General features: G+C 52.2%; 1 protein-coding gene across 4 annotated transcripts; it reads right to left on the bottom strand.

Moving 5' to 3' along the window:
• Window positions 1–3,551: 3,551 nt before the first annotated feature.
• Window positions 3,552–23,103, bottom strand: Slco4a1 (solute carrier organic anion transporter family member 4A1). 4 transcript variants are annotated; one of them, XM_036186522.1, is made up of 12 exons: window positions 22,964–23,103; window positions 13,395–14,284; window positions 12,352–12,442; window positions 10,871–10,992; window positions 10,340–10,451; window positions 7,060–7,214; window positions 6,091–6,286; window positions 5,801–5,966; window positions 5,535–5,707; window positions 5,215–5,279; window positions 4,700–4,848; window positions 3,552–4,289 (listed from the first exon to the last, which is right to left on the bottom strand). In XM_036186522.1, the coding sequence occupies exons 2-12, from the start codon at window positions 14,188–14,190 to the stop codon at window positions 4,149–4,151; spliced, it is 2,166 nt and encodes a 721-aa protein (XP_036042415.1). In that variant the 5' UTR covers window positions 14,191–14,284; window positions 22,964–23,103; the 3' UTR covers window positions 3,552–4,148. The 4 variants fall into 4 exon arrangements, 3 of the variants coding, with proteins under 3 accessions (XP_036042415.1, XP_036042414.1, XP_036042417.1); XM_036186521.1 differs by lacking the exon at window positions 22,964–23,103 and having other exon boundaries at window positions 13,395–16,221; XR_004944827.1 differs by lacking the exons at window positions 3,552–4,289; window positions 5,535–5,707; window positions 22,964–23,103 and having other exon boundaries at window positions 4,784–4,848; window positions 13,395–16,221.
• Between the last annotated feature and the right edge of the window lie 195 nt (window positions 23,104–23,298).

Below are 23,298 nucleotides of genomic sequence, written 5' to 3'. Positions count from 1 at the left end.
GATCACAAGTTTCTGGGCCCCAGTGTCAGAGACTCTAGAAATGTGCACATGAGCAGATTCTCAAGGGAGGTGATGTGCAAGTTTCTAGCTCCATGGAGCAGGGTCTTGGGGCAGAGCACAGGCCCTATAAGGGGTGTGTTCCATGCCAGGCCTCTGCTGGAGGAGCAGAGACTGGCCAGCTCAGGAACTGGTATAGCTTAATAGCTTAATAGCTGCCCTCGGTCTTCACTGGGCTAGCATGGGACATAGAGGGCTTTGTGCCCTGGGAGCTGGGACCAATGTGAGGAAGACTTAAGATGCTGGGATGTTAGTTAGCTTGGCATTTGATATGGACCTGGCAGCCTAGGTCCATTGTGTGTACTGGCAGGTCTGTAGCCTCCAGGCATGCAGTTCCTGGGTGTGCAAACCCCTGGCATGCAGCTCTCTAGGTATATAGCCCCTGTGGAAAGCATGGAACCCCTTCATTTCCATCTGGGGAGCTATGAACTGAAGAGACAGCTGTCCCTCCAGATGTCTGCTAACCAGGAAAGGGGGGCATCATCTGGAGCTTAAAGCAATTCTGCAATTGCTTGATTATTTTTAACCAAATATAAGAATAAAAGAAATATGACCCCAGGGCCATTGACCCTTCACTGGCATTTGCTACTTGAAAAGAGTCCCAGACCATAAAACCAGAAGCATCCTTCAGAGCTTAGTATATTTCACTGTCACAGCTATCTGAAGTTCCCTTCACAGAAAACCAAGAGGGTGTGGTGGGCTCCTGACAGCACCAGCTAATCCTGGGATTGTCTTCTCCCCACAGGCAGCCTGGTTAATGTGGCCCTCACTCTGACCCCTAGAATGTTGGAGGGTAGCCAAGTGTGGGCTAGACTGCTGCTGCCTTTTGCCACATGCATGTGCCACTCAGCAGGACTATAACCCTGGAGCCTGTCTGCAGCAGTGTGTGTGAGCACCAGAGAAAAGCCATCTGGACATCAGAGCTTTGACAGCCCAGCCTGGACATGGCACTGGTCTCCTGGAAAAATCTGTTTTCAGAAATGAACCTCCAACATTGCCGACTCAAGAGAGGCAGGGTCCAGGAAGCTGCTGCCTCCACAGTGCAGCCCTCTTTGAAACCCACTCTCACTTGTGGTCAAAGCGCTGGGGAGGGTTCTCATCTGTGCTCTGTCTCTTTCTTTTGCCAAGCCAAAGTGTTGCAGCCTGCAATGGATCTCTGATTACAAGGGGATCTGAAGACCCCAGGGAAGCCTGAGGGTACCCAGAGACTCTGAAAGCAAAGCACAGTCTACCTTCAGCGCTGCCTCTCAGGTCAGGGCCCTGAGGTTTCTGTCCTGGTGTGTGAATGTCCTCCCCCTGTGATGACTAGCAGGGCAAGGCACATGGTCACCTTCAGTGGTCACATGAGCCATTGTATTCCACAGGTGTTCTCTGGGTGCTAGTGAGTGGGGCTTTGCATAGCTTGAGTCCTGAAACTCATGTCCCTGAGGTCCTGGTGCCCTAATGGGCTAGATCCCGGGGCTCTGTCTTGGGAAGGAAACCATAGGTGACAAAGAGATGGAATGGCCTGAGTCCTGCTAACTTGGAGACACCTGGGAGGGTACTGGTAGGACTTGACCTCTGTCCCTGGACTGGTGATTCTTGAGTCCGCTCTCAGGTGGACTCACCCACCCATCCCTAGTGGCCTCAGAGGGACATTTTCTGATTTGAGGCTACTCTATGCCTGGGTGACCACACTAAGGGTGGTCAGTCACAGTATAAAAAAGCACCCAGTTAACTGTAGTCTCCAGCAAGGAATGAACATCTTAGCTTATGTCTCATGAAAGGGTCACTCATCCATCTGATGGAATTTCTGCAATGTCTCTTCTCTAGGTGGGGTCAACTGAATATCAGTGTCTCAGCTAAAAATGCACAGAAGCTATCAAGGTTTCCAGAAAACAGAGTGGGAGGCATCCAGGCATACAGTCAGAAAAAAAACTGCCTCAGACTTGGTCAGCTTCTCAGTGGGTGGTGCAGGGGTCTGCCGAGAAGCAGTATTCAGACTGCATTGTGAGTACCAGGCAGGCCTCTGAACCCGATGCAGGAGCTGATGTGAACAGCAGCCAGCCTTTCTGAGACAGGTGACACAAAGTCTTCTTCTGCAAGAGAGGGAATCAAGGCACAGAAAAGCCAAGCAAGTTGTTTGGGGTCATACAGCCAGTGGGTGGAGCTGCCCTGTGTTCAGAGGGCAATGCTGTGATTAGAAGCCCAAGGGTTTCACTGCTCAGCTGATGGAAGCCAGCAGGTGCCAGGGAGGAAAGTCAGGTTGGCTCACCAGGGCATCTGCCTACACAAAGAGCCTCCTTGTCCTCATCGTTCATAATCCTGCTAGAGTAATGGCCTTGGGAGCCCAGGTAGTTATGCAAGTTGAGTTGGAGTGCCAGCAGTCTGTCTGTCTGTCTGTCTGTCTCTCTCTGTTTTTCTGTGTGTCAGTGTGACTACATGGCTCTCGTGTGACAGTGTGGCACCTTGTGTCTTCCTGAAGGACTTCTCTAGACAGGAATTCTGAGAAAGTCTGAGCTTCATCCCCAATGGTCACAGGCTTAGATGCTGTGACCTGCATGTCTAGTTGTGATAAGAAGAAAAGTGGAGTGAGTAGCCTTAGTCACAGTGGAGGTGTTAGCCTTTCAAAATGAGGCTCATGGGCTAGGAAGACAGCTCAGTTGGCGAAGTGTTTGTCCTGAAAGCAAGAAGACATGAGGTCGATCCCCAGCACCTAGGCAAAGAGCCAGAGATGAGAGTACACACTTGCAATCCTAGTGCTAGGGAAACAGGCAGGCAGATCCCTCGGCCAGATAGCCTAGTCTACTTTGTGAGCTCCTGGCCAGTGAGAGACCTTGTCTCAAAGAAACAAGGTGCATAGTCCTTGAGGAGTGACAATGGGGGTCATTCTCTGACCTCTGTATGTGTGCATATACGCACACCTCCTAACTAGCTGCCCTCCCCCTCAACACACAGTAAGGTACGTGAGACTCAAAACATTGCACCTTGGTATTTTCTCAGCAGATGTGAGGGGTTTGGCTATGAGTTGGAACAGAGGCCTTGCAACCTTCACTCCCCTAGATTTGGTTGTCAGCAGTGGAGGCCATCTGTGTGTGCATGTGTGCCTGTGTGTGCCTGTCTTTCAACTCTGTACTCACACCGTAATGCAACCCTCATGTTGCATATGCTTGTATCTGCACAGGGTTCCCCACCTCATACCTTACTGATAGCAGTGTTTGGCCACCCTATACCCCATCCCAAGGTTCAGAGATGTGGCCTGAGTCATTCAGGAAGTGGGGGAGGTCCAGAGGTCTGGGCTGAAGCCTGTCTACTTGGGGCCATGGGGCAGGAGCCTGTACCACTGTTGCCTTGCTTCTAGTCACAAGGGCAATAGGGATGCTCCCTGGGAAGTGTCGTGGGCCCAGCCAATTCCTGGGACAGACTATTGCTATGGAAACCTACATCAAAGATAGGCAGACTGACCTACCAAATCATAGAGCCATAGAAATAAAATGCCACACAAAGATCATCGCTTTAAATATTAAAATATATTATGTACACACTCTTAACCAAAAACATAGAAACACATTATTCACGAAATCTGCATGGCACCTCAGATGGGATCACACCCTCACTGCAGTTTGCTTGGACATGAGTCACACGACCAGGTACAAAACTGATTCCATAAACACTGTTCAGTGCAAAATGTAAGTCCACACATAACGATTCAAGTTGCTCCTGCCCAGCACAGAGACCACCAGGCTTCGAGGACAGGCAGTACGAGCTGATTCAAGCAAAAACATCAAGTAACTGGCTCCACAGGATCATGCCACCCAGGGCACTGCTGCCCTGCAGGGGCTTCCCAGTAGACACAGGAAATCAGGACCAGGTGACAGTCCATGAAATGTAGTGATGCCTTGGAGACTCTAGGGCTTGGAGGATGTGTCTGGTTCATGTGACACACTGTTTCCTCCTTAGCATCTCAGAGGCTGCTCAGTCACAGTATGGGGCAGTGCCAGGCCCCAGAATGCAGTGTGAGGTTTTGCAAGGTTCTCAGGGTTGCTACCCTGTGAGGATGGGGTTAGGGTATCCAGGAAGAGACCTCAGGAAATATGGAGGGGCCCATGGTGTCAGACGTTGCTCTGGAGCTGTTCTGTGGGGTTGTCAGAGGCCGAGGACTGGCTGGGCAGGGAGGCCTCCAGGCCATCTGAGGATGCTGATGGAGACTTGTACAGGAAGTAGGCAGTGACAAAGAAGAGGAAGCCCAACACCTGAGGAGACAAGAGGTGTTTAGTTGGCCCTGGACAGCCTGGGGGCTCTGGGCCTAGCCCGGGGCTGTTTTTGTAGTACTTTGCCCTGCACGACACGTTTCCTGCATAATCAGTTCCTCTTGGGGAACTGGTACTTCAGTTAGAGATCGAAAACTGCCATTTGGTTAAAAGAAGGGGCCAAGGAAGGGACCTGGCACTGCTTGAACAGGGTCCCCTGAAAGACAGGAACCAGCCCTGTCCCTCGAAACTGAAGGACAACACAGTCTCTGTGGAGTCAGCTGGATTCAGGGTGGTCATAACCCCACGGCTGTGCCTTCATCTATGATAAGGTAGGAGGTCGAAGCAGGAGGATGGTGGGGAAACGAGAGTGGGCAGCAGCAGAAGTGGAGTCAGACCCCAGGTCATCTCACCTTGAAAGCGAGCCCTGCAATGAGCATGTAGCGGCTCATGGCTTCATTCTGGTACACAAAGCAGGAACCCTGGTGGCCACACTGGTCCTGCCACAGCAGGCAGGCCTTGTCAATCACCCAGCCAAAGGCAATGGGCCCTGGAATACTGCCTGCCAGAGGAGAGAGTTCCTTTAGCACCTTGATGGGGAAAGAGAGGGTGAACCACAGGGTGAACCTTGGCAAGACCATATTGTCCATTTGTGTTCTCGTGGGTACAAAGAGGACTTAACTCCTTTTTCTGAAGAACTGGAATTGGGCAAGGAGTGTCATGATTTCTCAAGAGGGCCCTTTTGTGTAGGTAAAGAAACCTACTGGGCAAATAAATGACAATGGGTCCCTCTAGTGGCCATTTAGGGAAAAGGCCCATCTCAGCATGGTCCAGGGCCTCACACCGGCATAGTGATGGGCCACCTCTAGGTTCCTCATTCATGAACGCACTGCACACCTGTACATGGCATCCTCACCCCACACAGTACCTAGTGTTCTCACGACAATCCACTGGATCCCCAGGGCAAAGGACCTTTGCTGATCACAGACACACCTGCAATGAAAACCGCAATGTCAGAGCCCATGGGAGCTTGGCTGCGCACCTCACACCCCTACACCAGCAAGAGTCCTGGCCACATCGCCACCTCCCTAGGTGTCAAACACCTCACTGGGGACCAGAGACGGTCAACTCCGATGCCACTAGAACGCGGCCCATTTCCTGGGCCTGCAGCTACCCCAGGGCCCACCAGCATCTGCAGAACACCACCTGCTGGTACTGAAAGAGAAAAACCTGGTGAGAGCTTCTTACCGTAGAGTAGCGGTCAGAGCTGGAATGCTGCTGAGGAATGTAAAGATAATTACAACGAACACGAGAGCCAGAAGGAGGGGCTTTCTCTGACAGGTGGAAGTGCACTTCCCTGTGGTAGCATTGCCCAAGCCAGAGGAAACCTTCTCAAGGACACAGCTACAGCCTCGGTATATCTGGGGAGCCCAACAACAACGCTGATCATACAAGGAAGGTGGAGGCTTCCCGGTCCCGGCCAGAGCAGGGCAGTGGGCAGCGACCACACTCACCTTCTGGCCCCCCAGGCCTGTCTCAGCACCCACAGGGCAGCCTGCATAGCAGGGTGAGTAGTACATGATGCCGTCCGAACCGCACAGGGGGCTGTAGTGCTCTGCCTGGCAACAGTAGATGGCGTTGCAAGCTGCCTTCAGGTCCAAGTGGCCTTCAGGCAGGGGGCTGCAGAAATGAGGCGTTGGATGGTGTTTTAGCATGTGTGAAGGCATTCTGGTATATTTCCCTGCCCTTCCCTCCCCACCGGTGCCAGCCCTCCTCAGGAATGTGGGGCCTCTGCCAGGCTCACCTCCCAACGTAGCTAGTTGTCACACCTGCCATGGGCATGTTGGGACAGTGCGTGAGGAAGACAAAGAAGGCCAGTAGGCTGGTCAAGGTGCAGAACAGACAGAACCTGATGATCCCAGAGCCACGGAGCTTGAATCTGTTCACCAGGAAGCCACCCAGGAGAGTGCCACCACCGCCTGCTGGCACCACCAGGTATCCTGAAGAAGGAACTCAGTGAGGGCCCCAAAACCCTGGTCCTGCCGTTGCTGCAGACACTGGGGAATGGGGAGGATGAACACCATGGGTGCTCAAGGATAGCTATGAGAGAGTAAGGAGGGTTCTCTCGGGCCAGGCGGGCCCCCTGGAAGCCCAGAGCTCAATAACTAAGGCCTACTGTGGGTATACAAGGTGTCAACACAGGAAAGTGCTAAGAAAGGGAGAGAGCCATCAGGTGTGGGCATCTGGTAAGGGTGTGTCTGGAGAGAGTGGGGTCACCAATATGACACCCTTTCACTACCCAGACAATGAGATCTACAGGGTGGGCTGCAGCTGATGCCTTCCATCCACACTGTTCAATACCCTAGTCCGAGAGCCTAGTGCAGACCAGGGCATAGCGCATCTGCAGCCAAAAGTGTGATCATGCTGTGGCCCTGCCCTCGCATAGGGAGGCCATGGGCACTGGTTGAGTAAGGGCTCTAGATGGTACCCACTCTTGCAATCCCTGAGGCCAGCCTGCCATAGAGTCCTGTCAGGCAGGTACAGAGACTCAAACTTAGATCTCCAAGACTCTGGGGCACCGGCTACATGGCTCATGGGGACAGCCATGCTCAAAATGCTGCTTTAATGAATGGTGGGTAAAGTGGCCTGTGTGTAGGAGTTGGCCCTGCCCTCCCCCTTGGAGCATTGTCCACTTGGAGTTTGAAGGCTGTGATTAACATGTGCAGGAGTCACAGCCCTCTCTGCAGAGTACTCCAATGCTCTGTCTCCTTACCAAACAACGTGGCAGCCTCGGAGGCACTCAAGCTGAACTGGGCCTCGAAGAACTTGGGACCAAATGTGGACATGCCGGCGATGAGTGTGGCTTCAGTGGCCCCTGCCAGGCAGAGCAGGATGAATGTGGGGTTTCTTAGAAGGAGCCAGATCGAGCTGGGTGAAAGGGGAATAGAGACCAGAAAAAGACAGGGTCAGAATGGGCCAGATTGTGTATGCAAGGAACCTGCCATTCCTGAGGCTATCCACACACAAAGGGCCCTGGTTTTGAGAAGGCAGTGAAGTGGTACCCATATCTATCCCGGACACCAGGAGGGGATGAAAGGCTGGGCTTGACAGGTAGTGAATCAATGGCCCCACCACCTGCCTCTGGTATACCTGTCCTCAAAGTTACTAAAACAAATTACAGAGATGAGTCACTGCTGTGGCTGATCTCCAGTTCAGTGTAGGGACAAGGAGACAGACCTTGGTGAATAAAGACAGTAGTCACCTCTAGTAACCACTGTGACAAAGTAGCAGAGGCTCTGGGTAGGGGGTGGCCACCAAGCTCAGGGCTGGACAGGTCTAGGAAGGGGCTACCAAGGGCGGGGGGAGGTAACCAAGGGGTAAGAGGTCACCAAGGTGAGGGACCTAGAAGGCACAGGAGTCACCAAGAGAGGTACGGGCTCCCAACCACAGGCTTTGGGGAAAAGGGGCAGGCACCTTCAGCATTTGGAAACAGGGACATTCAAGGAGTCCCTACTGGGTTTGGCTAGCTCCCCTTCTCTTGCCCTGTACTTAGGGGACAGTGGCTGTAGGAGTGATTGGTGGTCAGATGCAGTCTGATAATCCCCTGGTGACTTTGGCCTGGAGTCCTGAGAATCTAAGGCCCCGGCACTGCAACCCCTGGGTTCCCTCACCTGGCTCTTTCCTTCCCCCTGCTATCCCTTCTGGGATGTGAAAGGCATCAGCCATGCCAACAGCCACACAGTGAGAAGGTGCCTGACTTGCCTGCCCAGGATCCTGGCAGGGTAGCCGGGTGTGGCAGCACAGACCCTGGCCAAGACAGCACACCCATCTGAGCAGTGCTTCTAAAGGCACCACCTACCTGCTCGCTTGGGGTCAGACTCTAGCTTCCCTGGGGTGAGGGCTGTGTGCTGACTGTGGGGTTGAACATGAACTATCATAGAAGACTTGATGTGAAACCCTACAGAGCCCCTGGGAACAAAGCCTGGGGGACACAGCTGGTCATCGTACAAGTGACTGCAGTGCTCACAGTCACCTTTTTCAGCCACAGCTCACCCAGGGCCAGGGCATTCCTTGAAGTCAGCTGTGGTACAGTAGCTACACTGTCTTCTGCAGGGAAACTGCTTCTAGAAGCGTGGGAAGGTGATTGGCTCTTAGCGAGAGGATGAACGACACTGCTTACATGCTGTGCTCTTTCTAACTTGCTCCTTTAGCTTATCAAGGCTTGGTGAGCTGGTGCCTGCTCCCTGTCTCCTGTGTGGCCACCACACCTCACTGCCCTGAGAGTCACTCTCTCGACAAATCTAGACCTAAGAGATGATAGTCCCAAGCACCAGCAAGGGAGCTCCACAGCTTCATACTCAATCTGCATGGGGAGGATATGAGCCAAAAATACTCTGAAGAGAAGCCAGGATCAGCTCACAGCCCCGCTGTCAGCAGGCTCCATGAGGAAGTACACACTTGCAAGAACCCACTGCTTCCTAGACACTGACTAGAGTCATTGGGAGGTCAGACTGGCCCCAGTGAGACGCTAACAGGATCCCTTCAAAAGTAGAGCAACCCAATTCCTTTACATTTTACTTCTTAACTTGAGGGTTGAAAAGTCTTTTCAGTCAATTGCTCAGCTCTATGTTCTGACAAAGGAAAGCAGGCGTGGAGGAATTGTGGCCTCGTCAGGGACCTACAGCTCAGGGTACTGACCCTTCCCAGCTCCTCCCCAGCTAGGGTATATCTGGTATGGGATAGCCACGCACAGGTTGGTCCATTCCTAAGATATTATCTAGACCTGCTTAGCTTCAGGCTGTTGGTTGTTGAGGATGAGGGTGGCTCTGCCATGCGGAACATGTGACACAAAATGTCTAATCCCACTGCAGGTTGATTGGTTGAGACTCTTGAGTTTGCCCTGAGAACTGGCCATGGCTTCCATGATCGTAAAGGAGGCACACATTCCTGTGCTTGTTTAGTTCCAGCACCTGGCTTCAGACACTAACCCTGGGCATGAACCCCTTACTGTATAATACTTGGTAAGAGGCCCACATTCCCCAGCTGAACAAAGTTCATGCCATGTTATTCTACCCTAGAGGGCTTAACACAAACAACTTTAAGATCAACTAGTAGGCCCTCAGCCAGTTCAGCCATGGCTGGGGTTCAGCCCTCTTAGGTAGGCAACTCCTGGTTCTCCTAGGTGAGCAGTAATGAGATACAAAGACCTTGCATCTCCACCTTTACCAGCCTCACTTTGTTCCTCTGGGAGGCTACCCTTGCCCTCCCTGTGTTAAGAACAGGCTGTGGACTCAGCCCCACCCACAATAGCCCTCCACTCCCAAGTGGTCAATTAGACACCACCATTCATAAGATCAGGACATATGAAGAGGTTGCAATGCTTCCTAAGGCCACCTTCCCTAGGTCTATGGAAAGCTCAGTTTTATGAGGAGGAGACATAAGTAAGTACCAGAGACTCCTAGAATCCACATTGTTCTCTAAGACCCCAGTAGCTCAGAGACTGTACCTTGATGCATAAAGACAGCAGAGTCAGGACAGACAGACAGAAAAGAGGGTGGAGTAAAAATGGAAAGCATAGAAAAGACCACCCCAGGGGAGGAGAATTGGCAGTGAGAGAGGCAAGAGTTGGAAGAGGCCTCTGTTCCTGTGATTCTCTATCCTGTGGGAGGTTCAGAATGGTACCTCCTTAGAGCTTCTGATAGCAAATGCATAGGTGATGCCCAATGAAAAGTCAAGAGTGGTCTATACCGCCTGAGGGGCTCCCTGGGGAGGGCCTTCAGGCCTGCAGGTACACAGGGGGGCATTTGATAGAAAGACATTTGCTCTGTGGGGCCTCCTACAGTGATTCTGGCCTCAACCAGGGCCTGTGCCTTCATCCAGGAGCTTGCTGCCCATGTCTTGGGGTGCTTGTTGGGTCAAGTAGGGGATTCAGAGGCTGTGGATGGTATGGAGGGTACACTGACCCCATGTGGGACCCATCACACACACACACACACACACACACACACACACACACACACACACACACACACACACACACACACACTCCTTACAGAGGCAGGTCTCTGACAGTCTTGCCGAAAGTCGGATTGCTCACTGCTCTGTGGCTGTGGTCTTTCAGCTGCTGTGTTTCAGTTGCTCTTGTAACGATGTACCGCTGGGAACCTGGAGAGACAGAGTCAGTAGATAGTTTCTAGAGGACATCACAGACTCCATAGAGGTTGCCCCCTACCCCGACTCCTCCACCCCTCAGGATCTGGGGACATGACATGCAGACACACAATGCAGCACTGCAGTCTAAGGCCTGAGGGTGTGGGCCAGAAGAGGTGAGGTTGTCATGTGACAGGTTTGCAGATATGAGAGCAGAGGGTCATGTGGGCCCAGCAGAATGGAAGTGAAGGGGTTGTTTCTGGTGGAGACACAGGAGGGGATAGCGGGCTGGCTTGGTCAGCCTTGCTCTTCACACAGAGGAAGGCTGAGACCAAAGAGTCCATTCCTTGTTAGTAGAAATGACAGAGAGAAGAGGACAGGACAGGAAAGAATATATCCAGGATGGGACCTCTGCACCAGGGCAGGGAACTTACCTGGTAGCTGCCGGGGATAGCCAAGGATGGGGATGGCGATGAGGAATGCAGTGATCCCAGCTCCCAGGAAGCCAATCCACCAGGCACCCACCCACAGTGGGCTGTCAGTGGTCAGCTCTGTCCTATTGGGAGAAGCCATGGTCCTTGGATTACTGACCAGCCACTCATGTCCTTTCCAGCACATGCATGGGATAGCCTGCTCACTCCCCTTAGGATCTCTGTGCAGAGGGCAACAGCGGCCCATAGGGCTACAGCTATATGTTCACCTCTCCCTCAGAATGGAGAAGCCCTCTGAAATGGCCATTCACTAAGAGGGCAGCTCCTTACTCAAACTCTGACTGCTGGACCCAGGGAAGTTGCATCTGGGCATCAGACTAAGACCTTGGGGGACAGGCCCATTGGGGACAGGAGCTTCAAGTAACAGCTGGTGTCCCTCCCCACACCAGCTGGCATCCTCAGGGCCATAGAGCTCAGGGGACAAAGGGCTCAGCTGGAGTTCACTGAGCTACCCACACAGGAACCATTAGCGGTCCAACTGCCATCTGCATAGGAGGAGAGAGGGGGGCACTTAAATGGAACAGGAAGGGAGCAATTGGCCAATGGGATTTCATACTTGGGAAGGAAAGGGTGCAGGGGCAGTAGGGATGGAGGGATGGCAGGATAAGGGACAGGAGAGGAAGAGAGGAAGGACTCTAGGCAGCAAGGTCAAGACAGCAGTGTAAAACCTCTGCTCTGGTGTAATAGGAAGCTGCCCCAAGGCCGGGATCATGCTCCCACCCCCATGTGCAGAGTGACTCAGAACCCAGAGCCCAAGGGGCACAACATATCCAGATCTGGGGACACGAGCCTTGACCTACCTCAGGCTCTGCATAGAACACGCACCCTTGACCCCATAGTATCAACCCAGGGCTAGAGGCGGCATTTTGAGAGGGCAGAGCACTAGAAACCTCGCTGGCGCCATCTGCAGAGAGAGTCCCAAGGTGGAGTGGTGCCCAAGACCCAACACAGCCATGAGGAAAACTCAACAAGATCTGCCCCTCCATGGTAGGACAGAGGACCAGGCCATCTGCACAGCCTTGCCGGGCAGTAGTCAACAAGGGCCACCCCAACCTCCCAGCTCTGTCTCCCTTCATCCCTCTCACTCCTCACTCTCCCATTTACATTTACAAAATTAGATACTGAAGATACAGATGCACTCACTGCCTGTCACTTCAAGAGAAGAGCCTGAAGATACATGGCCAGGGCTTCATAATCATGTGACCTTGAACCCCACTCCCACCCCCAGGTCTCTCACCTTTCCCTGGTTATGTCCTTGAAGCCACCAAAAGACCCTGGGTCTCTCTGCATACCCCCAATCCCTGTAGCCAAGACTAGCCCAGATTTTCCCTGCTCCAGCCTCATGTTGAATATCAGACACATCCTTTGGGGTCTACAGCATCCCAGGTGCTGAGGCAGGCAGGTGGATATGCCCAGTTACTCACCGTTGGCTTACTTCTGTGTAAACATTTAGCATGGCTCCTCCAATCAGGTAGCCTGCTGCAGGTCCAAGGATGGCTGCCGTGTAAAAGATGGCTAGAAGGTAAACAGAGTATGCAGTCGTCACACGCCACCCAGCAGGCCCTCCTAAGAGATGCCTATAGCCCCGTTGTGGACCCCTTTAGGTCAGAGTGCATCTGTGTGGCCTGCAACTGGGAACGATATTCAGTCATCAACTTTAAAATGTCCCCCCAAAGTGCACTTTGGACATCATTTGTACTCACATGAAAGCAGAGACGCTATGACTCTGTTTTGCATGTTGAGGGCAGTGTCCATACAGGAGGAACATGGAAAGGCAGGCATAAGTGGACAAAGCAGAAGGTGAAGACCATTGGAGAGAGAGTGGAGTCTGCATTGATTGATGGGATCCCTACTGCCCCCATCCCCAACAGGAGCCTGAGCTGGGAGGGTATGAAATCGAAGCCACCTGCATGGACAGTGAGCTTAGCAGCATTGCATGCAGCTGCCTTGAAGGACACAGGCCATGACACAGAACCTGTGAACTGTTTAGTGGCTTTGCCTCCAAGTCTCAGCATTTCTAAATTCTCACTACTTATTTCCCACCTAGTGAGGCCAGGCACAGAGTACACACAGATCATACAGGGAGCCAGGCTCTATTCCTCCCCCACTTACCTTTGCACAGGACTCCTTCCAAACCACAGAGGCTCAATGCCAGCTAACCCTGCCCCAGCCCTACCTGAGGACTTGGGGGTTCCTGAGCAGGCCCTACCTAGTGTGTAGTTGTTTTGAGATTTCTAGCCTGAAGTCCCTGCAGGGCTTCTTAGAAAAGTTAGCATCTACTCTCGTGTCTTTAGTGAAACCCCTGATGGCTGTACCACTTCAAGTTAGGGGCACCCGGGTCATATGACCAAGGGAGGGACATAAGATCATTTAGCCAGGCTCCTAGAAAGTATCAACTTCAATCTACCAATGTCACCATCTGGTCCCTCTGTCTACCCATCCTGACTCCTTGGCAAGTTCCACTCACCAATATAGATGGGTGAATAGTTTGACTTGACATTCTCATCCAGGTAGGTGACACCCAGTGTGTAGAGAGGTGTGGCACCCACACCATGCAGTAGCTGGCCCAGCATGAAGATCAGCCTGTAGCTGGACAGGCCTGAGTCCATACACTCCACATGACTCCTGTTGGCCAGACATGCCCCTGTCCCCACCTCCTCATCCATCTCCACCTCATAGTGGCCAGCAGTGAAATGGGGCAGTGCAAACACCAGGGAGCCAATTCCCAGGACCAGCACACCCCAGCCCAGCCAGCGTGGCTTGTGCCCATTGCCCCCAAAGTAGCTGACAAAGATGAGGCAGAGACAGGCGGCAATATCATAGGAGCTGGCGATGAGCCCGCTCTGGTAGCTGTGCAGGTCAAAGCGCTGCTCGATGGAAGTGATGACAGTGTTGATGAAGCCATTCACTATCATGCCCTGAAGGAAGGAGGCTGAGCACAGGAAGAAGAGGAAGCCCTTAGGGGTGTTGAAAACCTGAAAGCACTTGGGAGTGAAGGCTTGCCAACCACACAGTGTGCTCTTTGGCCCTGCAGACTTGTACTGCACCTCACGGGCTCTCTGGCTACTCCGCTTCTCAACCTGGGGCTCAAACAGATGTTGGCTGGAGGAGTCCAGGGGACTGTGGGCAGAGCGCAGGGAGGCTGGGGATGCCCTGCTGCTGGGTGGAGTATCACACCCACTGTCTGTGGCTGAGGACGCACTGGTGAAGAGGTGCTTTGGGAGGGAAAGGAGATGCTTGTCCCCCATCGCGTGCTGGGGCATCTCCAGCCTCTTCCAGAGGGCTTTGGTAGCACAGCAGGTGAGATGCAGTAGAGGTGGCTTGATGAGATGAGAGTGTCTTGTCACTGGGTCTATTCTGTGAATAGAATTCCTCATTAGCAAACATTTCCCTAATCTGTCGACATTCAGACATGAACATTCAGTTCCCACATAGTCCATCACTGGGATAAGCCTTCTCTGACTCAGAGTGGCCTCTGGCCAGCCCCTCACTCATTCATCTTGCTCCTGACTACAGCCCTGCTGCCAGTGAGCCACAGCTGGCCTGGTCCCAGGGACTAGATACCAGCACTTTGAAGGTGTGGCCACATCTGAAAACAGAGCTACTAGATGGAGACCACTAAGCAGTGAGCAGAGCTGAGACACAGACAGGGCCCAGACCTGCACTCTGTCCTCTATGGCCTTGCCTTGTCTGCCTGAGCTGTCTTCTGTTGTAGAAGCTGAAGTGTCTGATAGCCAGGAGTAATTCAGACCTGAACCTCACAGCTTAGTACAACTTAGCCCTCTTCTGAAGGACACTGTGACCCACCACTGGTCCCAGGCTGACTTTTACAAGTTGGCACTTTCTGGCATCAGTAGTTGTATTTTGAGGCTGTGAACAGCAGAGATTCTACCATAAGAACTCCTGGTGTAATTGGTGCCAGTGATCATTCCTGGGGTACTACTCATTGTACCAACACTTCTCTATAAGCTGGTGTCCCTGTCTAAGAAAGACAGCGTCAGAAGAGAGCACCTGAGGCTGGGACAGTTTTCATGTTGTGAGAATAAGAGTCAGACCTTCCTTGGGCAGCCAGTATAGCCAGGCCCCACCTAGACAGCAGAGTAGCTTGTATACACATATGTATATGCATATATGTGCACATTTATGGACAGGCCAGCGGCCTACATAGGGTGTCTTCCTCAATTAATTTCTATTTTTAAATTATATTATTTATTTATGGGGGGGGTGCACACAGATTTCACTCGGCAGTCACAGAACAGTGTGCCAGGGTCAGCTCTCTTCTTCTACTATGTAAGTCCTAGAGGTTGAATTCAGGTCATCAGACATGGTGGCAAGTATCTCCACCACCTCATCCCCTTGTCGTTTATGACATGATCTCTGTGGAACCTGGAGCTCACTGATCTGGCTAAGCTAGCTGCCCAGCAAGACCTAGAAATCTTTTTGTCCCGATTCCCTTGCTCTGAGATTACAGATGTGTGTCACCATGCTTGTCTTTTCACATACATAGTGGGGGTCCAACTCAGGTCCTCACGTTTGGGCAGCAAGCTCATTACTGCCCAAGTCATCTCTCCCACCCCAAAGCAAGCACATTTAGTCTGCTTTCTCAAACTGCAGTGGAACAGGACAGAAGAGGGACAAAGAGGAGCAGGGTAGGACCAGGTAGGAGGGTGAAAATGGCCATACTACATGCCAGCCTTGGAACTTGGGGTTGAAACAGAAAGCAAACTCTGAGGACACAGGGAGAGTCAGAAGGAAAAGACTCAAGGTCACCAGAGTGCTGTTTGTTTTTGCCTTTGATCCAGGCTGGCCTCATGCCCACTGTGCTCCCCCAACCCTATCCCTGGTCAGCCACTGGGGACTACACAGGTGACAGGCAGCTCAGTAATGGAGCTCAGACGACATTTTTTGTGATCAGCAGCAGACAGCAGGAAACAGAGGGACTTCTTCCTTGAAAATGAGAGCCACCTCAGAAGCAGTCTAGCTGTAGGTATCCGAAGCACCAACATCACCACAGTTTCACCTGAGCTAAGAACACTGACAAATATTTGAAGCACAATCTAAAATTAGACTTATCTACATTCTACACTGAAATGAGCAAGTTTAAATCCTACTTTAAATATTAGCCAAGTGACTTTCTGATGTTTGCTACCTTTCCAATGTAGGGTGGTGTAGTTGACAAGGCATGTGGCACACACCAGTAAAACCAGCATATGGGGGGATGGAAATAGAAGGATCACAAATTCAAGGCCAACCTAAGCTAAAGACTTACTTTAAAAAGACAGGGCTGCAAGGTGGTAAGGATGGCTCAGCAGTTAAGAGCACTCCCTGCTCTTCTAGAGGACCTGAGTTCCATTTCTAGCATCCATAGGTGTCTTACAACCACCTATAACTTTAGCTCCAAGAGGTCCAATGTCCTTTTATGGCCTCTGTGGGCACCCACACACAGAAGGCATATCTCACACAGCCAGATAAATAAAAAAACATGTTTAAAAATGGGGCCAAGCTCAGTTGATAAAGTGTTTGTCTTGCAAACATGAGCACCTGAGTTCCAATCCCTAGAACACATGGTTTTTTAAAGCTGAATTTCACAGTGCATGCTTACAATCCCAGCACTGAGGAGGTAAAGACAGGCATATTCCAGAGGCTCACTGGCCAGTCAGCTTAGTCTACTTGCCAAGTCAGTGAGAGACCCTGTCTCAAAAAGCAAGATAGATGGTGCTTACGACATCTGAAGTTGTCCTCTACCCTTCACATATCTATACACCATGTGCACCTACACACACACATGAATAATAACACAAACATACACCCATCTTCACTACCAATAAAAGAAAAAGATCTCATTGCATACATATCAATCTTTGGGCTTCCATGCCCACACCCACAGCTGTCATTCTGACATCAGGAGGATGGTGCTGCTGAAGTGTGTCCCAGTCACTAGCTTTCAAGTTTCTTCCTAGGATCTGCTAGGCTATGGGATGGCTGGAGCAGACCCCAGTGTCAGGTTGGCTAGACTCCAGGTGTCCATACATTTGTCACATGTCACTGTGGGCATGTCAGTGAGGGGTTTCTGAAGGAGACACCATGACATCTATAGGCACCACTTTCTGGAGGACCTGGCTGTGTGTGTGTGTGTGTGTGTGTGTGTGTGTGTGTGTGTGTGTGTGTGTGTGTAAAAGGGTAGAGCCCAAGGGAGCCTGGCATCCCAGCTTACTGTCTTCGTGATCTTGGTACGTGTCCATCTTCATAATCTCATGAGCCAGTTCCTAATAATAAATCCCCTTATATTTCTCATTGTCTGTCCTTCTCTGGAGAACCTTACCTCATGCAAGGTCATGCCATTCCTTTGGCACTGATACTGCTCTGCTATGGGTGGGAACTCTGCTAGGCGCCAGGGTTCAGGGACCCACCCCCAGGATATGGTCCCCATTACAAGGATCCCACAGCCACTACACATGAGCAATCTTTAAGAGCTCCTTGCTAGCCATGTATAGCTGCAGTTCAGCAGAATCCAGGCTCCTATGAGGCTAAACACATAGAGCTAGGACTTGCTCACTCATTGCTGTAAGAGAAGAACCTTTCACAGAACATCCAACACCCTGTGTCCATGACCAAATGTGGGCTGCCTGGGCATCCTGAATACATCCCCACTGATTCCAATTTACATGGGAGGCAGGTCCACCACTCCCGTCAGAAGGGCCCTGTACTCCTAACAGCTATCCTAGGGCAGAGACCTTTCTCATACTGGGACTCCAGCCATGTGACTACCCGCACCATCACCACTAAATAGCTGTTGGTGGGAGGGACCACTGGAGTGAGGCCTGCCTGTGTGACAGCCCTGGGCCCAGAGTCTACTTCCACTTCTAGCAGCTGTATACTGGAGAAGAAAGATACATGAGGCAAGGAGAAGCTGGCACCAGGCTTGGAGGAGCTTTCTCAGCCTGAGAAGTTTCAGCTGAACCACCACTGCTGTGGAGAGGAGCAGGGATATGGATCTTTCCCACAGCCCACTCTCTCGTGAGCCAACCTTGCCTGTTATGTCTGAGCCCGCCAGGCTGGCTTCACCCAGACAGCCCAGCAGCACAGCCTTGTGGGATTAGGCCAAGCTGATTAGCCCAGGATGATGAAGCCCTGGGGCCTCTGCTGTCAGCTGACAACTCCACACCTGAGCACTGTGGGGAGGGCAGGCATGTACACAGGCATGGGTAATACATGTGGGCTATTTCAGGAGTCCACAGGTGACCAAGATTCCCTTACAAGTCCCCCACATTGTCTTCAGGTCTGCAAGTGCAGCATCTAGCTGATGATGTCTTTTAATCCTGGAAGAATCCAGCTGTGGCCTCCTCCTCTGAGAGTTCAGTGGTCAGAGGCAGCCTGCCACAACCCAATCAGTGAGAAAAGGACTGGTTTGCCTGGCTGCATGCTCCTCCATGCTTGCTTATTTCCTGTCCATCCATTTTCTAAACTCCCAGCTAGAGCAGTCCTTCAGGACTCAGCTCACACTGCAATTTAGAAGAAAGGATTTCAGAGTAGTTCTCTGCCCCAGGTCCCTGCTACCTGGGTCTCTGCAGGCCGTTCCTAGGACATCTTAAAGTCCTAAACCCGGTATGTCTAGCATGATTCTGTCCTTGTTTGGGGACACTTTGAGACCTAAATCCTAGAACCTTCTCAGACCTTGACAGCCAGCAGACCGGATTCATTTCTCTTCCCATCTGTCTTGTCTTCTCCTCTCCCCTCAGTCCCAACACCCCCAGCTACAGCCAGAAGGAGGAGGAGACACAGGCAATTCTCGATTCACTGCACCAAACTGCTCTGGGGCCACCACCCAACGAAGCCTAACTTTCTCCTGGGCATTCTTGCTGACAACACACCCTGGTCAGCAGCCACTCTTGTGACCTTGGGACTCTTCCCTGCCTCCGAATTTCTCCTGGGTATCTCCTCTTATACACAAGTGGAGTGTGTTTTCCCTTCTTCAGGATGAAGCTCAGGCAATGGGGCCAGGATATGGGTCAGCCACTAAAGCACCTAGTTTGCACACCTGGTAGCCACATGCAGGGAAAAGTTCAGGAAAACAGCTGCTTTTCACAGAAGCTGCCATGGACTAATTGACAGGGAATTTGAATATAAGACACCAAGGCTGGCACCAGAATGATCTGTCCCACACATAAGGTCTCAACCTATGAAGGGTTTCCAACCCTGTCTGGATCTGGGGATCCAGAAGCATGCAGAGGGCTCTGCCAGGCACCATGTTCCAGAGAGGAATGGAAGCCTGCTAATCAAGGTGTATTTGAGGAACAGAGGCCAGGTAGATACTGCCTCCAAGGCAGGCAGGTGTTTCTCCACTTGGCAAGTCACAAGATTCTCTGATCGGCAATTTCCCTCCTGCAATGTGGTATGAGGTGAAAGAGTCAGCCCTCTACATAAATGGGCCCAGCTGCCACTAAGGCTCATGGGAAACAGACCTGCAGTACTGGGATCAGTAACCCCAACCTCTGAGGTATGGCTCCAAGAAGCCCACACACCTCACTTAACGTCCCTCAGCTCATCTGACAGTTAGGGACAAAAGGAGCTTGCTTTGACTCTGTTGCATTGCTAACTATTGGTGTGATGGTCAGAGCCAGAGTTTTCCTGCAATAGGGGACCATGCGTCAGTTCTCGTGGTTCTCACATTTCTTCTACATTCTGGGGGGCAAAAGGGGGCTGTGAGGGATTCTGGTGACAACCTTCATGATTTTCAAGGTCCTCAGGTTCAGAAGGGGGTAGTTCTAGCTAGCTAAAGGACTTGCCTGGTATAGCCAAGCCACTGCCTCCAGGTGGCCGTTTAGGGTGCAAATATACCTGCAGGATATTCTCGCCAAAGGGACCCCAAGCACAAAATTCAAAGGTCCCAAGTATGTGTGGGTGGGGTGGAGAGGACCATTATCAAATAATCCTAAGTGTTCTCTGTGACTTGGGTCTGCAAAGCTTGCAGGTTTAAAAGTTGCAAGGCAAAGATGGGGCATAAGAAAGATGGCACACGTCTTTAATCCCAGCACTCAAGAGGCAGAGCCAGGAGGATCTCTATGGGTTTGAGGCTAGCCTGGTCTACAGAGTGAGATCCAGGACAGGCACCAAAACTACACAGAGAAACCCTGTCTTGAAAAACAAAACAAAACAAAAAAACAAAAAAACACAAAAAAAAAAGAAAGAAAGAATAAAAAGGAGTGCTTGAACAGCACTTGGGTGGGGAAGAAGAAAGGGCATGTTGGAGGCCCCTCAGCTCCCATATTTTTGGATATCTGGTGCCAAGGGAATCCCAGACAAAGGCAACAAACCTCAGCCTACCCATGCTGCCCCCCCCCCATTTCTGATCTACACATGAGTAGTTTTTTAAAAGACATGTGGTTTGAGAAATCACCACCTTCATCTACAGATGTGGTCCAGGATTCTAATTTGTTTGTTTGTTTTTGTATTTTTAAGACAGGATCTCACTATGTCACCCTGGCTGTCCTAGAACTCACTATGTAGACTAAGCTGGCCTTGAACTCACTGGCTGTCTCTGCCATCTGAGTGCTGGGATTTAAGGTGTGCGCCAGGACACTCAGCTGATTCTAATTCTTTGTAATGCTAACAAGAATGAGGTCATGACACCTGTCCAGGGGGAAAGAAGGCGTGTTGGGGAAAACCAGAGGCCCCCCATCTGAGAGCAGCAAGTTTGGAGCTGACCAAGAGAAGCAGAGGGAAGGAAGATCCCAGACCACCCTGGCCCAACTGCTGCCTCTGCAGTAACCCACAAGAGGAGACAACCCAGATGCAGCATGTTGGCCCATTTCCTCTACTCCTCACCATCATGGCTTCCAGGCTCCATTGGTCAGGCATAACTCTGGCCACCTCACACATGGGGACACAATCCCTGAGGGCCTGTCCAATGACTCACAGTGGCCGAGAACTAGGGTTGTGCCCTGTTCCTTACATTAATCAAGACCACACCAAGGTCAGACTTTCACTAGAATCCCTGAACACGGTTGGTGGTTAGGTTCCAAGAACTAACCCATGATCTCTTCCAGTGGTCATGGGGATCTGGAAGGAAGTACTTGTTCTCTGTACTTCACAAGGCACTGAATGTGCCTCAAGAGGAAGCAGGGTATCCCCTCCTTCCTGTAAAGAGCACCAGAGTCAGCACTGGCCTTTCTGTGTCTCAAATGTTTCAACCTGAAAGGGACCCACTGGGGAAAGTTTGAGAACTCAACCTGTTCCAGTTTAGATGACCAAGGTATGAACTCATACAGTGCAGTGGTATCCACATGGGAAATAGGCTAAGTCAGAAGCCTTCTGTAATAGAAGACTCGCAGTTAGAGCACCAGGTCCCAAACTTCAGTACCAGTGAATTGAGAAAACCTGGGTGTCTTGAAGTCAGGCAGGCATAGAGTCCAAACTGCTACACAGAGCTCCTCCTACCATGCAGGGCAGTTACTGAGCATCAGTTGCTCTCCTGCTGGGCCCATTCACAAAGTTTTTATCCTGCCTGCCCTGCCCCTCTGCAGTCCTGGGGAAGGTTCTGGTTGGGACTTGTCCAGCATCTGCTTCTGGGGCCACACCCAATGAACCACAATTAGATCATCCAGGAAGAATTTTCCAGGCAGTACCTGTTGGCCTTTCCTAGTGGGCAGGCAAAGCAAGGAGGACCCAACCAAGAGACCCCCGGTCTCTCACATGGTCTTAACACTCTTTGCGACATGGACAGCCAAAAGTTACCTGTTCTCCTTTGGTCATTGATATAGTCCTGTTCCGGTAACTGATTCTCTGACCTGGCGTCCCTCTGTTCTTGAGAATGACTGGCAAAGGGTACAAATCTCCATCCTCCCCCGGGTCGTTCTAGGCACTCTAAACATCCTAGTGCCTCAGCCTGCTCCTCTATGCCAGATGACTTTAAAAAGCTGCCTGGGACTGCTCTTGTCCAAAGCCTCCAGCCATTAAACGCCAGGCTCAGCAAACAGCTCCTGCTGTCCCTATTACCACAGCTAAGAGTTATAAATAATTCTGCTAAACCCCAGGTGCTCTCCCCCGTGTCGTCCACCTGCCCCAAGCTGCCTAACAGCTGTAGACTAGACAGCTGCCTTGGTTTACTAAACTAGAAAAACCACTGCCCTGAAATAGGGATGGAGAGCTGGTTCCATTACGAATAAACCACCGTGGTTTCAACGCCTCTAGACAGAAATACCCCATGGCCATGTCTGGGGGAGGCCAACAAGCCTCATCACGCTAAACTCTGTGAGCCTGGGGGCAAGCTGCAGGGTTCGACTGCGTCTCTATCTCACACTTCCGTACACCTGCAGATGCTGACCTCTCCCCGGGGAGAAGGAGGTACCCTGCCTGGGGTTCCGGGTTTGGAACCAAGCGTGCCAAGCAGGCACCAAAGCAGCCGAAATCCTCGTTGGCGTTCACCTGTGTCCGGGGACGCCGGTAAGCGGCATGAAGGTGCCGGGACTCAGGGACTCGGACATCTGCGCTCTTCAGAGGGACGAAGCCTGCTGCCCGTGAGCAACTTTTGTGCTTCACGTTTTCCTCTGATTTACCAACAGCCGCGGCCACCGCAGGTGGACCTGTTCCTGGTCAGGCCAGCTTGCGTCCGCGTGTTCTCGCGGCCTCTTACCCAGGCCGGCAGACCAGGTGGCTCCCCGCATGCAGTCCTGTGACCCAGCCCTCTCCCATCTTCCCTCTCTCTGGCGCAGCGGCTCTGCCTCCCCCCCCCCCCCTTTTCTGCAGACTCGCAGCTCCCTCGCAGGCAGCTGGCAGCAAGGAGTGAATTCTGCATCCGGCTCCCTCGGTCCCGCCCTGTCCCCACAGAGCGACTCCAGGGTGCCTCACCGTTGTCCGGCCTGCTTCCCGCCAGACATCGCACCCGCGCCGCCCCAGCGCCGCCGCTCTTCAGTCCAGTCTCCGCGAACACCTGCCGCGCTCCTGCCCGCACACCTGGGAGGCGATCTGCGGCGGCGCCAGACCCTGTCCCCATCCTGGTCCGCATCCCCAACGCTATCCAGGTCCCAGAGCACTCACCTTCCTGCGAACCCGGCTGCCGCGCTGCGCCGTGCGCTCTGGCCTTCGCCCGCAGCCTACTCACGCTTCATTCATCGCCCAAGCCTCCCCCGCTGGGGTGGGGGTAGTGGCTTCGCCACCACCGCCAATGGTAGCGCGGTTCGGGCGGGGCCGGGCCCGAGGTGACAGTGGCAGGAGCGCGCCAGGGCGGGGCCAAATGAAGGGGCGGGACCTGGGGCGGGACAGGGACAAAACAGAGGGCTCGACCTATCCAGTGCTTTACCTGCGGAGATTTCTTGCTGCTAGCAAGCGCCACTGACTTGCAGGCTAGGAAACCTGGCGTCAGGCTAGGAAGT

This window comes from Onychomys torridus, chromosome 4 (assembly GCF_903995425.1).
Source record: "Onychomys torridus chromosome 4, mOncTor1.1, whole genome shotgun sequence".
Taxonomy (NCBI): domain Eukaryota; kingdom Metazoa; phylum Chordata; class Mammalia; order Rodentia; family Cricetidae; genus Onychomys; species Onychomys torridus.
The sequence above is the reverse complement of the archived record's forward strand: the minus strand, read 5'-3'. Positions and strand labels throughout refer to the sequence as shown.

Coding starts and splice junctions, on each gene's coding strand:
- Slco4a1 (XM_036186521.1), bottom strand. CDS start 14,367: ATGGACTATGTGGGAACTGAATGTTCATGTCTGAATGTCGACAGATTA. Junction 5,708..5,800: donor CAGGCCTGGGGGGCCAGAAG/GTGAGTGTGGTC, acceptor TGGGCTCCCCAG/ATATACCGAGGCTGTAGCTG. Junction 4,849..5,214: donor GATTGTCGTGAGAACACTAG/GTACTGTGTGGG, acceptor CTCCTCTGGCAG/GCAGTATTCCAGGGCCCATT.